Raw genomic sequence first — 26,806 nt, 5'->3', positions numbered from 1 at the left:
GTCCCTGGCTGATGCTGAAGGAACTGCCCCACTCAGGGCTGGCCAAGTCCCAGAGATAGAAGAAAACCCCGACCCTTCCAGAGCCCACAGCCCATCCACCACCTTCATCCACCTCTCCCAATCCAGGCCACTATCTTCCCACCCGGGGCCAGCAACCAGAGGACCAGGGGCAGCCTCTGTGCCCGAGAGCGGCTGAAACCATCCAAGCCCGTCAGTCCACACATGCACACCAGCCTCGCCCATTCCTTCCCAGGAAACCACAGGAAAAGCTCCAGCCCACCAGCTCCCCTGCTTCCTCTGCCTCTGGCCGCGCCCAGGTGCTTCTCCGTGTGGCCTCCCTGGCTCGGTGTGGGACCTGTGAGCATCACAAATCATCCTTTCAATGGAAGTCCTCTCCTGATTTACTGGCCGGTTAGTATTCCTAAATAATTAACGTATTTTTCCTACAACTGACGTAAGCCTACCTGGTAGTTATGTATGAATAACCATAAAAATCTTTCTTTTAAAACAAACCAAAGATCCTAAAGTTTGCAATATGCTGTGAGAAGAACACACGAACAGAGGTCTCCTTGCCGCTACTGATCTGATCCAGAAACGGAAGCGTTTGTGGAAAACAACAGTGGCACATAAATAACACCACAGAAGAACAGAGTTGTACCCTTTTATTGGCACAGTAACTTTGCAAAGGCTGGTATGAAAACAAAGTTCCGAGGAGCAAGACACCACGGTCTGAGGCCAACAGAAGTGCATGGATAAGCAAGGCGGGCGCATCACAGGAGGGCTGAGGACATGGAGCGGGTGAGACATGCAGTGGAGCTCAGAGAGGACAAGTGTCTTGTGGGGCAGCACCACGGCTCGGACCGGCAAATCTCAGCATGCTTATCGGTACCGCGTAGACCTTTGAATGGATATGCCCCCTGCACACGCCCAGCTCCCCATGAATCTGAAGCCATATGCATTTAAGGGGGTGCCGCCTCATTTCCTGTAGCCTCTACTGAAGTCAGGGGATGAGATTTCAATAAAGAGCTCACAGCCCGTGTGCCTGGAACCACAGGGCACAGGAAGGAACCGTCTCCTGATCAGTGAATGAAACACAAGACATCGGACTCCAGCTGTACGTTTGCAGAGCTTGGAACAGTGAAGCTAAAACAACAACACAGCCTCTGGATTTTTCGGTAGTGTACATTAAAAAAAAAGGTATGTAGGAAAAGAAGAGTTCTGGAAATGATTTTTTAAAGTCTGTATTTTGAAGAAAGGGAGCACCACCCATTGCATAAAATTATAAAATACAATAACAAACATGTAAGTCATTAACAGGATTGTAATTCCAATAAAACGCAAACACCTACAAAGAAATAAAACTTAGGTCCTGGAGAGTGTATGAGAGTAAAATGACTGGAGGGCAAGAAGCAAGTGGTCGGACCCTATAGAAACCACTCTGCGGTGTAGGCGTCCCCCTCCTCCGTCGTCCTCTCCCTGCTCATCCGTGCTTTGTCCGGCCTTTCTCTCGCTACCTCGGGGTAGCACGGCCCTAGGACCACAGAGCCTGAAGATCAGAGTGCATCCCCGCAGAACGGGTGAGACCACACAGACACGCACACAGAGACACGCACACTCACACACCCAGGGAATCTCGTGTATTTAACTGGGCTGTCCTGTGCTTTTCTTGTAGATGCGGACAGAGCCCCCAGCGGGTACCAGGGGCAGCCTCTGTCTGTGAACCTGGCATCCCCAGGCAGCGAGTCTGCAGTCGGGGCCCATCACAGGGTAGTGTCCCAGAACTTGGGGGGCGGCCTGCTGCAGGAGGCCCCCTCGGGCTTCTTCAGGAGCGTGGGCTTCTTGCACGGAGGTGGCGGAGGTGCCCTGGGCTCCGCATGGTGCAGGATCTGTGGCCAGTGTCCTCTCTCCTCGCAGAGTTTCCGCCTCCAGTCCAGGAGCTCCCGAAGGGCCACGCTCTCATTCTCGGACAGCCTCAGCTGATGGATTACCTGGGGGAGGGAAGCAGGGGGGAAAAAGAGGATCATCAGATACTGTGAATGCATGAGAAGTATAAGAGCACCACCTGGATGCCAAGGCTCTGACAGGGTGGAAAGAGACCTTGGACATCCCCTCTAGAACCTCCTGTCTCTGCTGCCCTGGGAAACGGTATCCAATGCAGGTCGGCTGTGAGCTGCCGAATTAGGAGGATGAACGGAACTTGGAAATCAGTTAGGGTAAGTACCCTGGGGAACAGGTGATGTACCTCCAGTGATACAGGAAAGAATCACATGTCTGTTTGCCCTTTGCCCTCTCTTGCTATATACATTCTTACGACCTCTTGGACTGTTTCTTCATTGAATGTATCACGATTGTAATTCTGTCTATAACAGATGTTTCTGGATTTCTTCAGCTGCATCCCACTCCAGGATCCACCCCTCTGTCTACACACAGTTACTAGTCAACAACTTTTAAGGTCATGTGACCCCAACTCTGACCATCACGCATTAGCCCCAGGAATCCACAGACATGGGAACTTCAGGGGTCTTTGCAGGAGGGCATCACCGCGTGCAAGTGTATCAACTGCTCGGTCTGGCTTCCTTGGGGTCGCTGAAGAGAGGCAGAGCTTGCCCCCAGGGACAGCTAGGGCATGTGGGGACAGGCAGGCTATATGCTGTGGGCTCTGCCCTCTGCCAGCGGCCAGTCATCTGGAGCAGCTGCACGCTGCAGAAACCAAATTTTCCGTCATTTCTGTAGTGAGTATGCTGGTTTAACAAAATGAGATTCTGGACATCAGAATGGGACTACTGGGGAGAATTCAGAGGGAACGAGATGGGCTCAAGGCACCTACTACTTTGTTCCCACATCACTTCCATCCTTTCCATCAAGATAAATGAGAATAAAACAAAGCAGGGCATGGTGGTTGGCTTATGTGAGGATAGTCACTTGAAAACAACAAGGCCATCCATGTTCCATACAATTCTAAAGCCAACACCTTCACCTGGACACCCAAGCCTCTTGTTTACCTGAGGAAGAAGATTTTAAAGCCTAGAATCACAGAAATGGGCTGAATGTCAAGAACCGATGTTAAAACACAGAAGCTGGGAGGTCAAACCCATACCTGAAGTACATAACTAGATTTCTGGGCTGGTTATTAGCAAAAGGAATTTCTCCCAATTGAAGCTTAGACAACCAGTGTGCAAAACAGGCCTGTGACCGTCCAATCCCCAAAGCAACCTCCAGGCACTGATAGAAAGTGAGTGGCTAAAGCAGTATACCCCCCTTAAAAGGGGGTTTCTCTCTAGTCTCCAGGACTGCACCAGAATGACCTGGAAGTCAGAATTCTCCTGCTGGGAGACTCTTGTGGAAGCCAGATTGCCTCTACTGTCAGGGAAGTGAGCCAAGAGAGCCGGGTGGAGGGTGTGCATAAAATTAGTTATTTAGTAAACACTTCAGAATGGTAAAGATGCATCAGTACTTTTCTAAGCCCCTTACAAATATTAACTCATGCAACGCTCCCAAGAGCTCTACAAAGCAGTGCTAGCATTTGGCGGATGAGGAAATTGAGGCACAGAGAGGCTAAGTCATTTGCCCAAAGTCACATGGAAAATGGTGGAACCAGGCGGTCTGGTTCCAGAGTCTGTCTTCCTATTGCCCCACTGTGCTTGTCATTTGCCCAATAGCTGGTGTCCAGGACCTGATATACGCCAAAGACCAGCGTCCCTATATCATCTTCCTCTTTACTTCTTTTTCTCATTGGGATTTGAGTGAAATCTGTGTGTTTCTTTCACTAACGTATCTTAGTTCCTCTATTTTCTCCACTAGTGGATGCTGTGTTGATTACATTTAGCTTCAGTCTCGTTTCCTCATTGGATATTGAATATGTGTATACATGTTCCTTGGCACACTCAGCATATAATAGCCATCTCTGAAAAATACAGTCCTTGGACTTATTCTTATGAGAGGATATTTAATTGATCATCTCAGTAGATTATTTTCCCAACACTTCCTTGAGATACCATCTTTCTGAAGTAACACAACTTAATACTGATCTATTTAGAAACAAAACAAGGAACTTCTACTTCTGCCTAGGATGTTTAGGTCATGACAGGTTACTGCTCCCATTGCAAAAGTGCAAAAATGGGATACATTACCAAAAATCATAATTTTGAAACACCAGAAAGCTCTGGCAAAACTTTGAACTAGAGAAACTAAAATTCTGGATGGGAAGAATCTTTCTGAGTGAATAGAAAATCAAATAATTAACAGCTACTATTTTTTTCTCCTGGGGACATTTGCTAATTCTGAATTCTTCTGTAGGTCTAGAGAGCCCTTTCTAAAAGAAAGAAAATCCATACCATATTTTGCAGTTGCATGGGAACAAGAGACACAATTTGAAAACTTGAGGACCCTCAAATGCATGGTCATTTTCCCCAAAGGACATTTGTTGAGTTCTTCAACTATATGAGCGAGTGGTGCCTTGATTCAAGAGCTTATAAAAAAGCAGAGTAAAATCTCCTATAGTGATAGAGGTGCTTCGGAAGCAAAAGTATGACAGGGGAGATGACAGCCTCAAGCGCGTGACTAGTCTCATCTTCAAGACTTGCAGATTTTGAAACTGAGTGGGGTGCACAGCTGAATGGGGCCAGGGGCTCTGAAGGGCAGAGCTGGAGCTACTGTAATGTTTCAGTGCTGATGAACAAACACCTGTCAGGTTCTCAGTGCAGCCTGAGGATGAGGGAGGAACCAGAGGGAGGCTGGTTTTCCATCACTGTGGAATATTTGATTGGATTGAGGTGACCACCTCTTACCTTTGCTTCCTAACACAGGATGGTGGAATCGCCTCAGGTAGAAAACATCGTCAGTAGTGTCTATAGTTTGTTTACACACAATGCTTAGCATGCAATTAGAAATTACTATACATGGGAAGAGACAAGGAAATCTACCCCAAATCAAAAGATAAAACAGATTCACAGATGATCCAGGTTTAGAGTTAGCAGATAAAGACTTTAAAATACCTGTGATTAAATGTTTAAAAGAACAGAGAAAAAGATGGACCAATAAAAGATATAGCAGAGTAGACATAAACAGTAAAGGAGTAGCAGAAGTATTGATAGAAGAGATATAAAGAAAGCGGCAAAGCAATATTCAGAGATAAGTTTCCAAAACTTGTGAATGGCACCCACATACATATTAAGAAGTTTGGTAAACCACGATAAATACACTCCACCACCAACAATAAGAAAAGAAGGCAGATCATATTAAAAATGCCAAAGGTCAATGACAAAGAAAAATGTTTTCAAAATCTACAAGAAAAAACACAATACCTTCAAGGGAGCAACAATGAGAATGAAAGCTGACTTCTAAACAGAAATACTGGAAGCCAGCAAACAATGAATCCCAAGTTAAAGTACTGAAAGAAAGTAATTCAACCTAGGATTCTAGACTCCAAAAAAAAATATCCCTCAAAAATGAAAGTGAGGGCTTCCCTGGTGGCGCAGTGGTTGAGAATCTGCCTGCTAATTCAGGGGACACGGGTTCGAGCCCTGGTCTGGGAAGATCCCACATGCTGTGGAGCAACTAGGCCCGTGAGCCACAACTGCTGAGCCTGCGCGTCTGGAGCCTGTGCTCCGCAACAAGAGAGGCCGCGATAGTGAGAGGCCCGCGCACCGCAATGAAGAGTGGCCCCCACTTGCCACAACTAGAGAAAGCCCTCGCACAGAAACGAAGACCTGACACGGCCAAAAATAAAAATATATATAAAAATAAATAAATAAATAAAAGATTACTATTAAAAAAATTAAAAAATGAAAGTGAAATAAAATGTTTTTGGACAAACAAGAACAAGGAAGTTTGCTATCACAGGTCTTGACTATTTTTTTTAAGGTAAAGAAAATGATCCTAGATGAAAAAAAAATGGAAATTTAAGAGAGGATTAAGGACACTGGAATTAAATCCATGGGTAAATACAAGTTATGCGTTTGGAAAATGTCTTATAGACTTTAAAGTCATATGTAGAACAATGCGCCAACAATAACTGCAAAAGTCAGGAGGGGTTACGTGGAGTTTAGAGGTTCTGAGGTTCTAGCAGCATTAGGAAAATGACAGAAGTAATACAATTTAAGATGAAATAAATCAAGGATTCATGCTTTATTCTCTAGGAACGTACAAAATGAATAATGATAGAATGTGTAATTAATAAATTATTATGAAATAATAAATTTCAATTAATCTAAAAGAAAGATGCAAATATCTATATCTATATCTATGTCTGTATCTATAAATGGAGGCCAATTCCTAATAAAACAGAGTAAAGCATAAAAACAGAATCCAAATCTCCACCCCGCAGTTGGTGCTGTTCTTCTGCAGCCGGCTGGCATGTGCTGTATTTATTTTCATGCTGTTGTGACCACACACTCTGTCCTCTTATCAAGCACAAAATGCACCTATTCTATAGTTATTCTCAATCCTAAACTCTTTTCAGCAGCTTTTCATAATGACCAAAAATATACACTAGGTGTGACGCTCTGCTAAGACCTTCGTTAACAGGAAAGATTTAGAGGTGGAGTCACTCCACAGAAGCAGCCCAATCTACTGAGAGTGACTTTCAGCAGCTGCTGATCTGAATTAGGCTTGTGGGGAGGGATTTTGACATAAAATGTCCCAAATCCCCTGAGTCACTGCTTCACTGGAAAAAAAAAAAAATGCTCTCTATCCTTTCAAAGCTTCTCAACGTTTACTAAAAATATCTGAATTCCCAAGCACATTATAAAAGGTGAAACTTATACACACAAAGCATTAGAAAGCACTTTCTTAATGAGGGTATCGATGTCTTGAGTAATGTAGTGGGTACAGAAGAACACCATCTTTGAATCAACCACCAAGAGCTCTCCATGCTTCCTTGAGAAGCAAAAATTTGACTGATGTTTGCAATAATCAAACTAATGCTCAGAATACACTCTCCTTTTGAGAGATCCCATGAAACTTTGTATTACAGAGATTAATAGCTATTGAGTAAAATCTAATAGGTATAGAAAGGTAGCTGCTGGAATGGCATAAATGAGATGCTAAAATATTAACAGTATTGATCTCCATTTAAAAAAAACACAAGGAATCTTCACAGGTTATGCCTTAAATGAAGGTTAAAATTCTGGGTAAGGATATTTGATAGGTCACTACTTTCAACACAATGAAGTTCGAAGGGTAGTTTAAAATAATGATCTGTGAGACAATAAACGGATGAGAAGATGAGGACAGGATGCCCTGACTAATGATGGTTAATCTGCTTTATTTAGATTTATTAAATGTATCAGGTTATGAGGCACAAGAGTCATATTTGTCACAGGCAGTGAAAGAGCTTTACTATTTCAGAATAGCAACCAAATACAGCTATGAATGTTATTTAAATTGTGGTCAAGAAATAGATGAGGAATAAAAAGTATCTGCAATATTATCTAGCACGGTAAAAACATCTAAATCAGTGTTTTGTCATTCTTTAAATTTCATGTCCTATCTGTAGTAACAAAAACCATTACAGCGTCCCTTACCATTATTTGTTATTTCACAACAAATTAAATATTATCATTAAAAAGGCAATAATGATTTTGTAACACAAAATAGCTTTGGTATCGAAAGGGAACCATTTCTTTTCATAAAGAGAAGCGACTCTGGGGCTTAAGGATGCCGCTGGCAGTGTGGGCCTGGAGCCAGCTGGCTTCACCCAGGTCTCATTGATCCTGATTTGTTTGGAGATTAAAGGATGTCATATTGGTGTCTTTTAACTTAAATCCTGCTCCCCATTGCTTTAAAAGCTATATCTACAGCCCATGCCACCACTTCAGATAGTTACTTCCTTACTTATTTTATTTTCTGGCATGTTTATAGACTAGTGTTTGTACATGAAAACATTCTCTTTCAGAACCAGAAGGCAAGAGCTGTAGCTGGGAAAGTAAGAAGTGTTCCACACCTAGGAACCTCTGGGTTCTACGTGGTACCACCTTTGTGTGCCATGAAAATGACTAAAGCCCTGCTTTTAAAGGAATTTTTAGACATGCCAATGACGTCAGTGCCTTAACATGCTGCACGGGGCATGGAGATGGAGTAGGTCAACGAGAGGGAGGTTTTTTAAAAAATTTTTTCACTGTTTACCTGGGGAAGGGGGCTCTATGGAGGAAGGTCTGGAGAGACTTCACAGAGGTGGTAACTTTGATCTGAATTTTGAAAAATGAAATGGGCACCTGGTAGAAAGGGGGAAAGAAGGCACTTCCACGGGGCTTGATGTAGACAAGCACCAGTAATGACACTGAACTTCATTCTCTAACAGGGAATCACAAACCCACGGGGACTTTGATTCTGGTGTGAACAGGGATGGGATGGTTGACAAACCAGGACTCTCCAGCCAGGGTGACTGGAGTGGAATCCTGAAGCTGGCACCTGATGGCTGTGTAACCTTAAGCAAGCCCATCAGCTTCCTCACCTGTAAAGCGGGTGCACGGTAATCATCTACCTCAAAAGGACAGATCTGGGCTACTTAAGAGTGCCCTAAAAATGTAATGAGTGCTCTATAAACGCGGGCAATCATGATTGTGTCATGGTTAGCTCTTTGACTTGAGAAAATCCCTAAACATTCTGAATTATGATTATCCTGATGACTCAATCAGATAATGTTAAAGGAAAGTACTTCTCACAATTTGTGGCCCTATAAAAATATACAATAGTCTTTTCCTTCCTTAGTAACAAGAAGATTTCAAAATACTGAGCAACACGCTAGACTTATAACATAACTAGGATTTATATATGATTTACAACTAAAGAAAGTTATGCAAGAAGAAGGTCTACAAGTTTTTTGAATTTTAGAGTAAGATATAAAGGGCAGTAGTGAGTAGTTTAAACAACAGTTAAATGTTTTGGAAACTGGAATTTGTATATGTATTTTCAGGGGTCCTCAAGTTCTTGGGACAGCCTCAAATTTTTTGCTTTTTTATTTGTATGTGCTTCGGATCACTTGAATACCTACTTTTTAAGCTAGCGCTCAGTGAGATTTAATTTTCTGACTTCGGTTTATATTTACAAGCAGATTGACACAGGTAATATTGTTTATCTTGTTTCAGGTTAATGAGAAAAAGGTAGATGGATTTGATATTCAAATAAGGCACTTTCCTCCAATAAAAAGCTAAGTGATTTGACATCGTAGGGTAGGTTGCCTAGCAGTTCAAAAAGAAGTGATAGACTGGGACCAACCAAAGGCACAAGATGGCAGATCTGTACCAAAGTTCATGGATTTGAGTCAGTACCAGATTCATATTTTCAACAGTAATTTCAGCTAAAGAAAATCATACCTAACATAAATGTTGTGAATTTTAATGTTTTCTTGCTTTTGTAGGTTTTTGTTTCACTCAATTTGTAAATTGGCTTTGATTTTATAGCTGTAGTAAAAGCTAAAAGGATAAAGATATTTTACGTAACGATATGTGTATACACTTAATTAACATTATAATGAAATAATTTAAGAAATGTTAAGAGTCAAGGATGACTTTTTATTATTTAAAAAGGGTCATATATATTATAATATGCAAGTGGGAGGAAAATGCTGATCTAAGTGGGTAGAGTTCCCTGTGAGTAAAATTAGTCACTGCTTGACGAGACTATGGGTGTCCTTTAGAGTCTAAAACTGGTAAATTAGTAAATTAATCTCTGCCCAGCACAATGCATCCAATGCACTTACGTAGAGGGTCTGGATGGAGTCAGTGTATGAATGCCAAGATGCATGTTTGAGAAAAGGGACAAATGTCATCACGGTGTATTAGACTTGTGGTTTCACTTTTTTGTAAACTTGGGGGGCAATTGAGCACCACACCTCCATCAATTTCTGGGAAGGGAAAGGAAGAGAGTGCCTTTGAGCAATGCCAGACGGACTGTGGATGAATTCTCAGACTTGAGATGTAATTCACATCTCACAGATTCAGATAAGACCCTTTCAAACACTGTAAAGCCCTGGGAACATACTAAAAATGCTCTGCTGCTCTGAAATCACACAGGGTGTGAGGCGTCCCGGACTCATTAGTTACTCTGAATTCAGACCTGCCTACATGGGTTTGAATGGTTGGTGAGAGGGGTCATTGAAGAGCGTGGGACAGTCACCCTAGACTTCAGGGTGGCCAAACGATGCAATGCCTCGAGCAATCAAATAGGCTTATCCTATTCTACCGTCTGAATGTGTGTCCCCCAGATTCACATGTTGGGGTCCTACACCCAAAGTGATGGTATTTGGAATAAGGCTTTTGGGAGGTGATTGGGCCATGAGGGTGGAGCCCTCATGAATGGGATTAGTGCTCTTATAAAAGAGACCTCACAGAGCTCCCTCACCCCTTCTGCCCTGTAAGGACACAGCCAGAAGTCTGTGACCTGAAAAACAGACTTCACCCAACCACTCTGGCACCCTGATCTCAGACTTCCAGTCCCCAGAACTGTGAGAAATAGAATTCTGTTGTTTATAAGCCACCCAGTCTGTGGCATTTTGTTACAGCAGCCAGAATGGACTAAGACATCTTGTGCCCAGAATTATTATTTTTGGATGTCATGGGGAAAAATGGTACTATTCTATAACAGGTGCAAAACTCAGGCTTCTAGAAAAGGGCACGCACTATCTGTCAGCTTAAATGTCTTTGAAAACAAATTGTTTGGTGGAGGATCTAATAATACACTTGGAAATTATTCTGTGATTTTTATTTGAAAATTTGACACCTGGAAGAGATCTGGAAACTTCAGAGCTTAGGGTCCACTTGGATTAAGTATTTACTGGGAGCTGGGATAATGTGACTCCTCCAGCACCACTGGAAAGCAACACCTGAGTCACTGCAGGTAGGCTGCACTTAAGGGGTGGTCAGCATTTTAAATTGACACCCTCCTGTCAGTTTAGACCCCCTAAAATGTGGCCTGGCTTGCATATATAGCTCCACTTTCTCCATTCTGCCCTTATGGAAGGATGGAGCAAGGGAGGAGCTAAGCCATCCATGTTCAGTAAACAGCCATGCCTCTGATCAGCCCGTGCCAAGCTCCCAGAACATGTGAACAGACACATAGATGATCACAGTCTGAAGTCATTTCCCTATGGGCTAGGATCCTCATCCTGGAACGAAATCCCTTCCTTTCAGCAGATTTTTAACTAGAAGATTCCTTAATTGAAATTAATCCTTAGAAAATAGTGTTACTTAAGACACTGGTGATTACGACCTGGGCAACTCAGGATGGGGTTAAAAATAATGTTTTTTTTTTTCCCTGTTATTGAGAAAAATCTTGTTGATTTGGTATTTAAAAGTCATGAATCTAGACTCCATCCTCTTCACCACCCCCCAACTCCAGATTTGTAAACTGTTTTGTGTCTTCTAATGTCTAGGAGACAGCAATTAGACGTGAAGATAGAATTTGACTAAGTGACCTCTTGCAAGTTCTACATCCCTAAGTGGGACTTTTATAATCTGTGCACTTACCTTCAGGGGTTAAAAACCACAAAATCTCTCACAACCCAGAAAGAAGCACAACATTACGTAAAGGCTTAATGAGGTTTATTACATATATATCTACTTGCTAATTTTTAATGGTTTTCTATTGTGTCATTAACAGAGTCCTATGACATGAACTAATTAAAAAATGAGATACAAATTTTCCTCACTTCCTGTGGCTATGCATTTCTATGAATAATATTAATAAATATAAATTAATAATTTGCTGCTGATTTTTACCTTAAGTCTTTCCCGTCTAGGATAAAAATAGTCTTTGTTAAATAATTCATATGTAAAATCATGTTGCTGTTCATTTGTCACAGCATTGATTTTTCTATTGACTATTCACCCAAAGGTGAAAAGAGGCATTTACTGACATTTATGGAAATTAAAAGAAGACAGCCTCTTGGCTGACTGAATAGTGAATATCAGTGTTTCAAATGCAAATTCCATTTCCACTCATGCTAACAACATGTTGGAGGAAAAGCATTAAAAAATGAAATTTGAAAATCAGTTTGTAAAACCAAAGTTTACCTAAATAGATCCCAATGACATGGCTTAAAATGAAATTTGATTCAAAAAGTCTCTGATTAGAGGGTTGTGTATCTCCATACTTTAGGAAAAAAAATCAAGAAAATGATCTGAAAGCAAAACAGCATTTCTGGTTTAGGCAGAAGAGAGCTGATCCCTCTTAATTCAGAAATAGTCATTTAGACAGCAATCCAATTACATTCTTTCTTGCTATTTTGTCTCCTTTTTCGTCTACGGGTTAAAAAAGGGAAAATATCCCTTAAAAGGAACAGGTTCTATTGGAAACAAGAGTATATCTGGACAACAGACAGTGAGGGAAGGAAGAGAGGATTTTAATTTTTTTACCTTATCTGTGCAAGTTGACTTCTTTAAAAAAAATTAATCACTGTCCTTTATTTTTATAATAAGTAATATTATATTGGAACACATTTAATATAATTTAAGTGGACATTTATTTGCATTTTGCAGCTGATTTTAAGTCCATAGCTAAGAATAAAAATGGACTCTGATGAGTGGATGCATGTTTCTTCCTACTGATGGAAAGTTATAAAATAGAAATTCATGATTGTGCATCACACGACAGTTAATTCGTGACATTTCACGACATGGATTTTTGTATGAGTTCTGGGCTCTTACCTCAATTCACTTAAAAACATGGCAGCACCAGTATTAGTGACTAGAAGATTGTAGCAAAAACTAATAACATATATTTAGAGTACATTTATAGTAATGACATATTACAGTAATGGGTTCAAATACAGAGAATACATGGAAAAACATAAATCTACTATAACGGAAACATGGAAAGTAAGAGTACTACAATTCCTTTAAATATAGTTTTCTTGGGATTATATGGCAGGCTCACCGCAAATAGCAGGAGGTATTATTAAGGACAAATAATCTACTAGATTTTCTCTCTCTAAAGAATAAGTCTGTTTATAAAATTTGCTTCTTCAAAAATCTTCAATGCCGCCGCCTTGCCCTAGCCTAAAGAGTCAAGTCCACACATCTTAGCATGTTACAGAAAACCCTGTATTTTCTGACCACACTAATTATTCCAGCTTCATCATCACTCACCCTCACATAGATTCTATATGTCAATTCAATCAGATGTACCCAGAACACACTCTGTAATTCTATTTATCTTCTCTGTAACAGTCCCAGTTTGTACGCCCAGATACAGAAAGCTTTGAGGTTTCCAGAGCCCATTTCAAGCATCATCTTCATGATCTTGTTTCATATTCTTAAAGCATTTTCACAGGTTATTCTAATAAAATCTTATAACCATGTGAAATAAGCAGGTTAAGGATTATTAGCCTCTTTTCATGGATGCTGAAATTCATCTTTAAAGCCCAAACTCACTTGGCTAGTCAGTGGTAGAGTCTGGATTCAAATCCAAGTACCTTGAGTTTAGTCGACCTTCTTAATCACATTGACTTCCAAGAAGTTTTTCTTGTCTGCTAATCAATGAGCACATGTGCTTTCAATGATTATGAGACAGAAAGTGCTGTGATGGGGTCTACGGGACTTAGAATCGTGCAGTATGACCTGCTCCCTCAAGAGGCTTTCATTTGAGTATGAGCAACAGGACATAAAAACATAAAGAGTTAGATGAATAAACATGCTTAAACAGGACGTCAGTGCAAAAACTTCATGAGGAAGCACAGCATTAACTGACTAATAAATTACAGACGCAATGACTGTTGTTGGAATACAGAGGAGACATGACTCATTTCAAGGCCAATACAGCCAAGAGATTCCTGTTGGGCTGTGGGATTTGTTTCGGACTAAAAGGATGAGTCGGACACACAAAGAAGAAAGGCAACTTGGGTCGAGTGGGATAAGGAATGGTGTCCACACTTTTGTTCACATCTACATTGACAATGACCGAAAAACACAAGAGGGAGAAAACACTGTGCCATGTGGTGTACAACTTGAGAGTTAGCTTTGAACTAGTAATGCAGATGTGAATAAGTCAGAAAGGAGATAAGATATAGGTGTGAAAGTGAGGAAAGCAAGGGTCACAACCACGGCAGATAAGCACTCCACAGCCTCCAGAGGATGGAGGGTCCAAGTCCAAGGATACAGACCCCCACTGTCCAAATAGCCAGTATCTTCACTTGCATTGCTTTGTAGGGCACAGTTTACCTGTTAACTTATTCATTTCTCAAAATACTTATTTCCGGAAACAATCACAATCTGTGTGTTATGGTATTAAATATAATTAAATAAGAATGAGGAAAACCACTTCGTGAAACTGAATGCTAATAAAACTATTAGCCCAATCCAAATAGACTTTAAAAATCAACTATATTTAAGAAAGGGGCATAGTTTAGCAACTCCATTGACCGTGGAACTCACTGCATGGGGGAAACATCTTCTCTGTCCTCAACCTTGAGTCTCCCTCCAAAGTTTAGTTACCAGTTAGGGTCACCCGCTTGAGAATGAGAGATGAGAGAGGCAATTCCTTCTCATCATTAAATGCACAAATAGGTCCTAAGAGTATTAGACCATTTCTCCAGGATGCCCAGTTTATTATAGGGGTCTGACTTTGTCCCTGAGTAAAATAAAGTCTATTGATTTGGAGGGATTTCTGTGCGACCAGTTGTTAAGAATTACAAGCTTTGGTTTTACATATTTATGACTCGGTGGGAGCACCAGTGATCATTATTTTGTATTAAAATGTCTGATAAGCAACAATAATCCTATCATCAGAAGACATGAACAGGCATGATTTTTACTACCTTAAAGAATAAAGATTGCTAAATAATAATGGAGGCTAAGCTTAGTGAATTAAGGACTATAAATAATGCTCAGTAGCAACACATAAAACATTAGGCCAAATAAGTGAGAAAGGGTACCAGTTTATGTTACCCAAGATGCTGTAACAGACAAACCACAAATACAAGTGGATTGACACAAAATCCACCCATTTTAGTCTTGTTCATGTTAAGGCTAAAACGGGTGTTTCTGATCAGTGGATGGATGGCCTCCACGTTGTCACAAATGTACTCTGCATCTTCCAGGGTCTTGGAGGATTGTGTATCCAGCTTTTGGATGGGAAAGGGCATAAAGCACTCACAGTCCAAGGGAGGTTTGCATGGGCCAAGGCTGGAGGGAGCTCACATCAGTACGGCTCCTGCTCCATTGGCTGTATCTCAGTCACATGACCACTCCCAACCACAAGCATGCTGGGAAACGTAGTCTAGCTAGGCGCTTCCAAAGAAATGGATTTGGTGGGCACTGTGTCTGCCAGGGGTGGTGCCTAGGGGCCAATGACTGTGTCTTTAAGACATAGTCGTTGCAAATCATGCGGGTACAAATGCTAGAGAAAATAGAGAAAGGAAACGAGATGTCAGGAAGCATTGGAAAGGAAAATAGACAAGATTCTGCCAAAGTAGGCAACATACAAGAGCAGATCTTTTTAATCAAGACTCCTTTCCCAAAATAGATATTAAAAATCACCTGCAAGTGTATACAATTAATTTAAATCCACTTGGGCTTCAAAATCTAGGCTTTTTATGTCATTGACTTCATGACACTTCTTCCCAATATCATAGTTCATCTGTTTTAGAACCTATTTCTGACTCCGTCAGAAATGACAGTTTCAAATAATAGTGTAATCATAGAAATCAGAGAAAAATCAGGTCTTGGAGGTCTACTAAGGTCATAAAATAAATTCCTTCACCAAGGTTGGCTAGATTACGTTTCAGCACCATGGAAAACTTTCTGTTCCTTTAGCCTAAATTTTTCTTTCAAAGTTGTCAGGCCCCATTAATGTACAGAGCAGTACACTTAATAAGTCAGAAACTCTGGGGCCCAGGTTCCCAGGTATCAATCTTCCAGTTCTCTGTATCTGGAGCAGGAACAGAGCTATTTGTCTTATATTTTCCACTTACAGAAAAGGCAAACCTGGTTAACGGTTTTGAAGAAAGACAATGCAATTCAGTCATAACTGGGATTTAACATTTAGCCTCTTGCTGTCGTTTGTAACTTAAAAGTTCCCTTTTTCTAGAATTAACACTTATAGCTAATGGTAATTTCTACTGCTCTTCAGGGAAACATCTAGTCGTACTGCAGAATGGAGTTACTCCATTCCAGCCGCGCTGGCCATCTTGCGATCCAGGCCGGCTCCTGTCCAGGGTCTTTGCTCCTTCCCCACCCTGACCTCAAGCCTGGCTGACTCCCTGACTTTCTTACTGTGTCTTTGCTCAGCGAGGCTTTTGTTGTCCATCGGATTTAAAACTGCAGCCCTACCCCACCTTCTCCCACACCACTCTTGTCACTCCCAGCCCTACTTATCCTGTTTCTTTCTAAAATGTATTTTAAGAAATATGAAAGGAACGAGAAATCAGAATTGTGACTGCGTTTGTATTTTTATTTTTTGGCCATGCCGCATGTGGGATCTTAGTTCCCCAACCAGGGATCGAACCCGTGCAGGGGAAGCATGGAGTCTTAACTCCTGGACCTCCAGGGAAGTCCTGAGACTATGTTTTTAAAAAGGAGAAAGGTGACCTGCAGAGATATCACAAGACCTTTCTCCTTTTTAAAAACATAGTCACCAAGTATACTTCAACAAAACAAACAAACAAAAAACACATAGTCACAATTCTGCTTTCTCGTTCCTTTCATATTTCTTAAAATTGATTTTTCCTCATTGATAATAGTCAATGTCTTCACTGGAAAAACATTCTGCATTTGAATACATTTAGGATACACATATGGTACAATTCTATGAAGGAAAAAATACAAAATACAGGATTTGTTTTTGTTATTTTCCAAGTTTCTATATATCTATACAGGACATGTCCCTTTCCTGTTGAAAACGCTGCCATTTAACTCTTAACCATAAAATTAATTTACTGCCTTCATTGCTTGCCCATAATATGGAAGTCACGAGTGGTGCATACTGATTTCCCGAAACCTCAGTGGTGTGAAGAGCTTTCTATGATAGATCTCCTTCGGTTTGTAGCTTACACGTGAAATACACATAATTCCTTTGGAAATGGTTATCTAGTTTCTATTCCCCATCATGTGTTTTAGAATTACCCCCTTAACATTAAGGGAAAAGTGTCTACATTTTATTTTATCTAACACAGTGTTTCTTTTCCATGCCACAATATAGTTTAAGCAGTCCATGTGACAAATAAAATGAATATAGAAAGAAGGCATTGGGTTTATTGAGCGCTCTGCAACTCTTCATTTCTTTGATATGTGACATTACAAAAAGGTTCCTTTGATGGTTCAGTAAAACAAACCACATAACAATTTGTTTCTTGATGTGGATCAACTGCATATTGATTCTGTTAGGGCTTTCATTGGCGGCTGTGTCGGAAAGGAGTAGATATTTATTAAGCTCTCAGGCACGGGATTGCCACTATTTTATCAGAAACCATCAATGATTTCTTACATTGAATATTTGAATATTACAGATATTAAGAATAACTTTTAGTGCTCTTTTGAAAAGCCAAAGAATACAACAAAAAGTTTGGCAAGAAATACAATAAATGCCCACAATGAAAATAGAAGATCGTAAACCACACAATATTACTGGGCAGAACAGATAGATGAGAGGAATAAAATGGCAGGCAGTGAAATCTGGTAAAGTTAAAATGAGACTGCAAATACAAATTAACTATGCTCAAATAAAAAATAATCTCATTCTTCAATGTCAAGTGTGGACCCCTAAACAGATGTGTAAATAGCAAATTTTATGCCGAGGGCAAGCGCTGAGCACTTTATTTCATCCATCCTCTCTGCTGTCCGCTTGCCTTCAGGCCCGCCCTCTTCTGCTCTGCTCAGGCTTTTGCTCTATTTATAATCCGTGGGCTCCGTGTATCAGGTTACCTGGCCCCCTGAGTCAGCATTGCCGTCTCAGCACAAACACGAAGAAGTCCCTCTAGGCTGGTGGGTGTATTCTCAGTATTTCATTCAGTGCTGAGTCTCTCCCCACTGACTTACTTCTAAGGGACTGCATCATGCCAAATGGTATAAACTTAAAAAAAATGATTTCACATGTTACAAAATGTCAAGTAGATAAATGGCATGGTATTTTTATAAACACTGTCTAATTCAAAAACCAACATGAAGTGGCTTCTTCAACCTCTGCGATTCCAGTTTCGAGAACTGGGAAATGCCACAAATCCCTCCTTCAGGACTAGGATGTGGGATTCCACGATGTTACACCGTCACTGCTGGTTTACTTGTGCCCTGGGGTGCAGAAGGACATGAATAGTTCGCCTTGGTTCACAGCCTGGACCTACCAAGCCTTCTACATAAGGAGCATAAATGATCACGGCCACATACTCGATCCGGCTAGTGTCTCAGCTTTTACTAGTTCCAAATATTTTAAGCAAAATTGATTTTTACTACTTTTACATAAAGTCCTTACATTTTGCAAATTAATTTTAAAAATATGATGGAACAGAACATAAACTACATTTTCTATATTCTGTACCTTGAGAAAAGAAGCTATTTATGGAGGTGCTATCCCTATTAGAAAATTGTTTACATCTACATTAAGAATAATGCAGGGCTTCCCTGGTGGTGCAGTGGTTGAGAATCTGCCTGCCAATGCAGGGGACATGGGGTCGAGCCCTGGTCTGGGAAGATCCCACATGCCGCGGAGCAACTAGGTCCATGAGCCACAACTACTGAGCCTGCACGTGTGGAGCCTGTGCTCCGCAACAAGAGAGGCCGCAACAGTGAGAGGCCCGCGCACCGCGATGAAGAGTGGCCCCCGCTCGCCGCAACTAGAGAAAGCCCTTGCACAGAAACGAAGACCCAACACAGCCATAAGTGAATAAATAAATAAAAATAAAAATAAATAAAAACATTTCATTACACAATACGTTTAAAAAAAAAAAAGAATAATGCACACTCTATGTAAAACTTGAAAGATGAATGGATAAAGAAGATGTGGTACATGTATACAATGGAATACTACTCAACCATAAAAAAGAACGAAATAATGCCATTTGCAGCAGCATGGATGCAACTAGAGATGATCATACTAAGTGAAATAAGTCAGAAAGGGAAAGACAATACCATATGATATCACTTATATGTGGAATCTAAACTATGGCACAAATGAACCTCTCTACAAAACAGAAACAGACTCACAGACATAGAAAACAGACTTGTCGTGGCCAATGGGGAGGAGAGGAGGGAGAGGGATGGACTGGTAGTTTGGGGTTAGTAGATGCAAACTATTACATTTAGAATGAATAAACAACAAGGTCCTACTGTATAGCACCGGAAACTATATTCAATATCCTGTGATAAATCATAATGGAAAAGAATATAAAAAAGGAATGTATATATATGTATAGCTGAGTCACTTTGCTGTACAGCAGAAATTAGCGTAACATTGTAAATCGACTATACTTCAATTAAAAAAAATAGAGAATAAAAAATAAAATTTTAAAAAACCCCTTTGCTATAAAGTAAATTTTATAGATAATAATAAAATCAAATTAGTGTGTCAGTCAAAATTCTTCTTTGCAAGCAACAGAAACTAACTCTAACAGGTAGAAGATTTATTGGAAAGCAAAATAATTGGACGTGAAGTTAAGGACAGGTTTGGCACGTGGGCTGCACCCAAGGTGAACGCGGTGACCGGCGGTCACAGACACAGGCTAACATCTTTGGCCACCGGTGGGAGCCACTGTGGCCAGATGACACCCCCATGGCGACATCTATCCTCGTCCCTTCCATCATATGTCTCTCAACCCATAACCCATGGTGGATAGACAGAGCCCATCTCACATGCATTTATCCAGCTGTCAAAGGAAGGGAGGAAGGTGAAATCTCTCTCCTTATATTATCATGATGGTAGGCCAGAAACTTAAATATGTGGCCAGCAGCTAAAAACACAAACCACAAATGTCCACTACAGCTACTTAAGATTTTCACCTTGACCAAAACTTCTTTAAATTTTATGTAAAAGTTGGATGACTCCTCCATTGCTTTTAATGTCATGGTAAGCTCACTCTCAGAAACAAGACATAGGATCTTGACATTCATTCAAACTGTGGACACTGCATTTTCCCTATGACCTCTGGCAAATTACTAAATCTATTTCTTGTTTTCTTTATCTACAGTAACACCCAGACATTTTATCTTCCTTAAAGGGATTTCATTAAAATCACTGATGATGCTAATTAAAATATAGACATCCTCAAATAGGAATTCAATTTTTAGTCAACATTTAATTTTATTGCTACATGCCCAATCAGTTCAGGGCTGATTTTATAGAATTCTTATTTAATAGCATTACTAGAAAATCTAGAATGCAATATGCCTGCATGTGTCCATATTTCCTCTATAAATGTCATACAAGAAGCATTTATGCTGAGAGATGTGTGGCCATTCAAGGCATAGTTCCACATAACTGTTATAGGTCCCCAACACTGACACATGTGTCCTGCCAGGAGAATGCCCACACCAGGCATGGAAGAAAATGAGCCTGGTTTTCCATTTCCTTGAAAAAATGCACTGTGAGATAACTGGAGATTGTTTGCATTTGAAAACAAGCCCTCATTGAAAACTGGGAATGGAAAATTACTCCCGGTGATCTTTCCCATCCCTCTTTGCATCTTAGCCAAATCCATGAAAGATCAGAGGGAAAGTTGCAGAGATGCCTATTTTATGCACCTTCTCTCAAAATTAACCCTTTTCTCTATGAACCACACTGTAGTGGGAGCCCTGGGAAGGATGTATCTATCACTGTGCTCTAACGTATAGGAGCCAACCCTATAATAAAAATCAAGCCAATGTTCTTTACAAACAGGTTCCCCCGTGAATTATCATAGATAAAGCAGCTGTAATGCTTACAAGGTAAAGTAAATGCATCTCTAAGGAACAGACGGGAGATTAGGACAATCTATTATTTCAAGCAATCAGCATTTTTTTTCTATTTCAATGCCTATATATCAGCGTAAGTGATTTCAGCATATTGTCTACTGTAAGATTTATTTTTAAGATTAAATTATTGATTTTTCCCACTAGCTCATCAGTGTTATTTAGAAAATCTCAGCTGATAATATAACCGTGCCTATATAATGTCAAATGTTCAGATGAAAACAGATCCTTGGCTGGATAGTTGGTTTCATGAAAACATCTGAATATTGACTGAGTTTTTAAACGATTTTAATGTAGATATTTGACAAAGCAAAAGTTGTGCTGTAATTTCATAAAAAATAATCTTGCTGCTAAAGCAATAATCTTTAATATATTGATAATAAAATCTTTGATACATTGTTGGTTGTGTACCACCTTCAAAGCAAAGTCATATTTTTTGAAGATACTTATTGAAAACAATATTTTAAAGTTCAACATAAAAAGGACACTGAACTATTGATATAAATCCTTTATTCTTTCTACAAACACTAGAGTTTATTTTAAAGTGATAATCCTCTTTATTTTGGCAAAATTTTTGAGGCCAAACACATCATGCATACACGTGAAATTACTGAAGCACATCAAAACAGTTTTGTGAACTGCAATCTCATTTTGATTTTGCAGTGTTCTGATCATATGATAGTTTATACATGAATTTGGATTACATGGAATTTGAGGTGGTAACTGAGAAATAATGGCCATGAAACCACAGGGGGCTTCAAGCATTTTATTTCCATGTTGTCCTCACTTACAGCCTTCCTATTTCAGCTGAGGTCAAATGCAGGAAATACTAATACCATTCAGCAGATGCAATATACCCTTCACCTGACAGTGATTTTAAAATGCCACTACATAAATTGTCATAACAGTTCATATGAAACCATCTATTAATTTTTATTTGTTTTGGATGTTCTTCTTTTTTTGAAACCAGCAGAAAATAGAGAGCAGTCAGCTGATACAAAGGGAAAGAGAATGTTGAGGTGAAGAAACTTACAGCACAGTTGAAAATAACTGTGTTCCCTAGTCCAATAAGAACAAATACTCTTGGTCACACCTTCATGAAACTCTTGTAGGCATTTAACTTCAGTTATCATAGCAAAGGTAAGCATTGAGGGGTCATTACCTGAGTGGTGTGACTCTCTCTATGTCTCTGAAAGGAGGAGGTCCCACTCCCAGACAACCTGGAGAATCCATCGTCTTCAGGTAAACCTATGGAGGTCAACACAAAATAGCCGTTAAGTTGTGTGTTCTTTCCCCAAATAAAGTAAGTCGTGTACTTATTGAACAAACTAAAATGGTGACATTTCATGGATTGAAATGAAGGTCAGTAAACACTCACTGAAAAATAAATTTCCCAAGGCAGCATGTTAATACCAGGTATTGCTGGAGTTCCATCTAATCAAAGAAGAAATGTACTGGCAAAAAAAGATGAAATGATAATGAAGAAATACGCCATAATAGCAGAAACGTGGGCAAAGAAGTACTGGAGGGGAGAAGGAAAACTTTTCTAGAGGCTGAAAATAGTCCGATGAAACACTGATGGGGGAAAGAGAAGCCTGTGGGCAACGGAGGGTAAATGGGTCCCTGCGGTTCAGTTTGTTTCCCATTTGTGGGGTAGCAGGGTGGCTGAGATGGAAGACAGATAAGACACCATCAAGTCTACGTGTCAGATGAATTCTATTGACTATCGTCCATTCTACACCCAAAGGGAAGGAGGAGATTGGGTGAAATTCCATGCGGAAAAGGTCGGGGTAGCTGCCCGATCACAACAGACCAATACATAACCAACTCTATAGGCTCAGTGGCGGGTCTGAGGCAACTGATATCTCCCACGATACAGAAGTGCCTTCGAGGCTCCAAAAGGTTATAGTAATTATCTCTCGTGACCCAAGCAGGGTTTTGCATCGTCAGCCTGGCTGACGTTCTGGGCTGTGTAATTCTCTGTTGGGGTCTGTCCTGTGCACTGCACCGTGTTCATCAGCAACACCTCCTTAGCTGTGGCAACCAAAACTGTCCCCAGACATTGCCAAATATCCCCTGGGAGGCAAAATCATCCCTGGCTGAGAAGCACTGTGAGAGAGGGATCAATCGGGTGACTTACTGATAAAAATGAATGGATTAAAAAGTAACTATCCAATGAAAGTTCAACCTAGACAACTTTAGATTCTGAAGTGATTGCTCCTCTCATCTGAAATCATAATTAACCAGTATGGTACAACTGATTAAACATGTACATGATTCCTGATTTAAACATCATTAGAAAATCACTCATATTTTTCCAGTTAGAGAGTTAGTTCTGCAGAGAGGTCCACAACATCCTGTTAACACATAAGAAGTCTTCCCAGTTGATCTTCTTGATATATATACAAATACCTTGGCATGGAAGGGTTAGTTCATTGAGACTGGGCAGGAGAGGGCCAGTATCTGGGAAGTGATAGATATACGGATGGGTGGTCATGGGGGGACTGGGTCTTGGTCAAAAGCAATAGCAATGTCTAAAGTTGCCCAGGGGAATACTGTATCGAGACCCGGGTAGCAGGTGTGGGGAAGGTTCCAATCAAGCAGTGAGTGTTAGAGTGATCGGAATCAATACAGAGGAAGGGTGGGTGGAAATCCAAGATCACACACAGGTTGGCATTCCAGGCAACTAGATAAGCAGATAGTCACAATAAAATGTATGTCCAGGTAGCAGGGCAAAGCTAAGAGTTTGGGATTCATGTGAGAGGGGGATGAAGGGCCCATTGACAAGCAAGACAAATATCTGCTGCTAGAGAATCCGGTTCACTGGACGTCTTACAGAGACTAGGAACCTGGGGAAGGAGAAGAGGGCTGTGATCCATTTTTAGAAACTAAATGATCAATTAGAAGATTGCTCGCTGAATCAGAACAGAAACTGAGCTTAGTGAGGATCCAAACTCAGAGCCAAGGCATTAGCATGAACTGCTTTACACAGTGTCAACTAAATAAAGTTAGGAAATATCTAGGTCACCCTCTGAATAAGGCACTGGGAAATGCGCCAAGACTCAAGAAAAGGTCTGCCTCTGAGGAGCTCAAATCTTCACGGTAATGCCTCTTAAGCAGAATACACAACAGAATGACTTAAGGGTTCCACAGGGCACAGGTGGCGTTGAGATGGATCTGGAGAAAGCAGGGATTCACTCTGGTTGAGGGATTAGAGGAAGAGTGATGGTGGAGATGCCAAAGGCTGTGGACCTTCCAGGATGGGGAGGCTTTTGAAAGGTGAGCAAGGTTGAGGAAGGTCAGCCTGGCCAAGGGAATGGAAGAGCTGAAGCATTGTAACATGGAACACGAGATGTCTCCACATCCTGGGGGTGGCCTGTAAGATGGCCAAAGTAGGGGACCTGGAGGGTGTAGTCCAGAAATTAAAGGCGTCACCTAACACGTCACAGAATCTGGCGATATTTGAAGGCAATGGGTAGCAATGTAGATTTCTGAGAAGGGCTGTGGCACCAGGGTACCTAAGTGGTGAGTGCAAAGGCATCTCTTACCTGTCGACTAAAGAAGGGTCAGGACAGATAGAGTCAGTGACGGGGGTGGGGATGGAAGGCTGGGTGGTGACAGAGAAGAAAGGGGCACTGGAGAAAGTCTGGGAATGTCATTTCCTCCTGGTGATGCAGGAGGTGAGGGGGCTACAGGGGAAGAGGACTCTGGGGTGGCACTGACCCTGAAGGTCATAGCAGGGAGGTGAGAAAACCCAGTTATGGCAAATATGGCATGGGAGTGTGAATCCGGGGGAACAAAGGAATAGCCGGAAGCACTGAAGGTGCAAAGGAGATTAGAAAAGGCAGGGTTTCTTTTTTTGGCCAACAAAACCTTTTATTTTGTTGCCATATTAGAAGGGGTACTTTTTAAAGGCAAATGATCTAAAAATGACACCAAAGACACACGCCATGAAGGAAAAGAAAATGTATCAATACTTCTATTCGAACCTTAAAAATAAATATACTTTAAAAATATCAAACAAGTAAAATGCAAATTAAAAAAGAACAACATAGAACATTTAAATACACCAAATAAAAGGCTCTACTATTCTTAAAACATCCTACAAGTCAAAATAAAGGACCTACTCTCATATTTTAAAATATGGGCAAAGACTCTGTACAGAAAATTAGAGAGACTATAAATGACCACTAAATAATAAACAAGTTTATTTTCATTAAGTATTCAAAGAAGTGCACATAAAACTACAATAATTAACCCATCTTATCTATCAAGACAACAAATATCTCAAGACTCTTTATTACAGAAATTTCATGTACATATAAAAGCAAAGAGAATATAGAGTGAAACTCCATGGACCCATCACCAAGCTTCAGGATTTTCAGTATTTCAATCTTGTTTCATCTACTTCTCATTATCTTTTAAAAAAATTACAGAAATTATATTATTTCACCTGTAAGTTCTTGAACATGTGTCCCTCATGTAGCTAAGGGCCATTGTTACACAAAGGCATCAGAAGAATCCCAAAGCCTTGGGGTAGAGAATCCCACTGTGCTGTCCCACGGGGTTGAAGACCCCTGATTGGTGCTGGGGGCACATTCAAGGTTCATCTGAAGCCCCTTATTTGCTGACTTCCATTGGAAGTGGGGTCTCCATCACAGGACGATTGCTCACGCATACTTATAAACCTGCTCTAGTTTTCTCAGGGCACAGCCCTCTCCCAGACCAGACTCTGGGGCAATAATTCCCAGCAAACACAGTTCTACACCCCTCCTTCCATGTACTCTTTCTGCAGCAGCAACAGTGTGCTTCCCTTCCCTTGAACTCTACCCTCATACCACAACTTCCATTCATGCCAGAGGCTCTGAATCGTAATGTCTGAACACCAGTGTAGACCATCAAAATGACCTGCGTGTTTGACTATACACACGTGGGTATTTGGGTCTATGTGTAAACAAGTCATAATGCATTGATTCTAGTATTATAGCCTGTGTGGTCTTGGAGGAATTAATTCACTGCCTTATACCTCATCTATGTCATGTACATAATTCTTGTTTTTATTGGATAAATCCTCAGGGATCTTCTAGCTCTAAAATATCCAAGCCTTTTATGATATCTGTGTATAGGTAGTATTTATTGAGCACTAATTTTAGCTAGCATCATTGTATTGATACTAAATCCTCATAACAATCCCACAGGGCAGGTCCTTTGATTGTCCCCATTTTTAAGCTGAGAAAACTGAGAATTGGAGACGTTAAGTCATTTTCTCAGGGTCATGGAGTTAGTGTGCATCAGCCCTGGGTCTGAACGCAGGCAGAGAGGAACAATGCAACACTGCTAGGAAATGGCAGAGTCAGCAGTTCCATCCGCCATTTTCAACCCGACTTCTCAACTACAGTGGAGGAAACTGAATTAAATGAAGTCCAAATTAGAAATTATTCAATATGACTTCAAACTATCTTTAATGAAAAGGAGGAGTGGAGCAGGGCTTTCTGAATGCCTGAGGAGCTTGCTTTCTTGACAAACCTACCTTCTGCTGCTCAAAATAGATAATTGCACCATATTCTAGATTGTCAAGTGAAGGCTTGCTTCCTCTGGCAGTTTGGCTCTGAATCAGAAAGCAGTATGAATTCCAAAGAATCTATACAGTTCCTATAAACAAGATGAGGTTGTAAAACCTATATTTGAATACATTTCATGGGTTCTAACCAAAGACTCCTTCGCTAGGGGCCTGGATCTTTCTTGAGCATGAGTGAAAAAAGCCATTCTCCAAAGTTCCCAGAGTCGATGTGGCTTGGTGCTACCATCGCACTAGGTTCAATGTGGCCTTGTAGTCTATGCAAAGAACGCAGAGCTTCTGGTCTTGTAAATGGTCTCACCCAGTACTTTATCACCATAGATTATCCTTACAATGCACCGAGGATAAACACAGCACA

General features: G+C 40.7%; 1 protein-coding gene across 1 annotated transcript in view; it reads right to left on the bottom strand.

Annotated features, from left to right (window-relative positions):
* Nucleotides 1-696: 696 nt before the first annotated feature.
* MYO16 (myosin XVI) overlaps nucleotides 697-26,806 on the bottom strand; it is a 543,552-nt gene continuing 517,442 nt past the window's right edge. Inside the window, exons 34-35 of the mRNA XM_036831092.1 lie at nucleotides 22,033-22,118; nucleotides 697-1,988 (exon numbers count right to left, since the gene is read on the bottom strand). Coding sequence (XP_036686987.1) covers nucleotides 1,761-1,988; nucleotides 22,033-22,118 — 314 coding nt within the window. The 3' untranslated portion in view covers nucleotides 697-1,760. The remainder of the gene's footprint in view (nucleotides 1,989-22,032; nucleotides 22,119-26,806) is intronic.

The sequence above is a fragment of the Balaenoptera musculus genome, chromosome 18 (assembly GCF_009873245.2).
Source record: "Balaenoptera musculus isolate JJ_BM4_2016_0621 chromosome 18, mBalMus1.pri.v3, whole genome shotgun sequence".
Taxonomy (NCBI): domain Eukaryota; kingdom Metazoa; phylum Chordata; class Mammalia; order Artiodactyla; family Balaenopteridae; genus Balaenoptera; species Balaenoptera musculus.
This window is presented reverse-complemented; position numbering and strand designations above follow the sequence as displayed.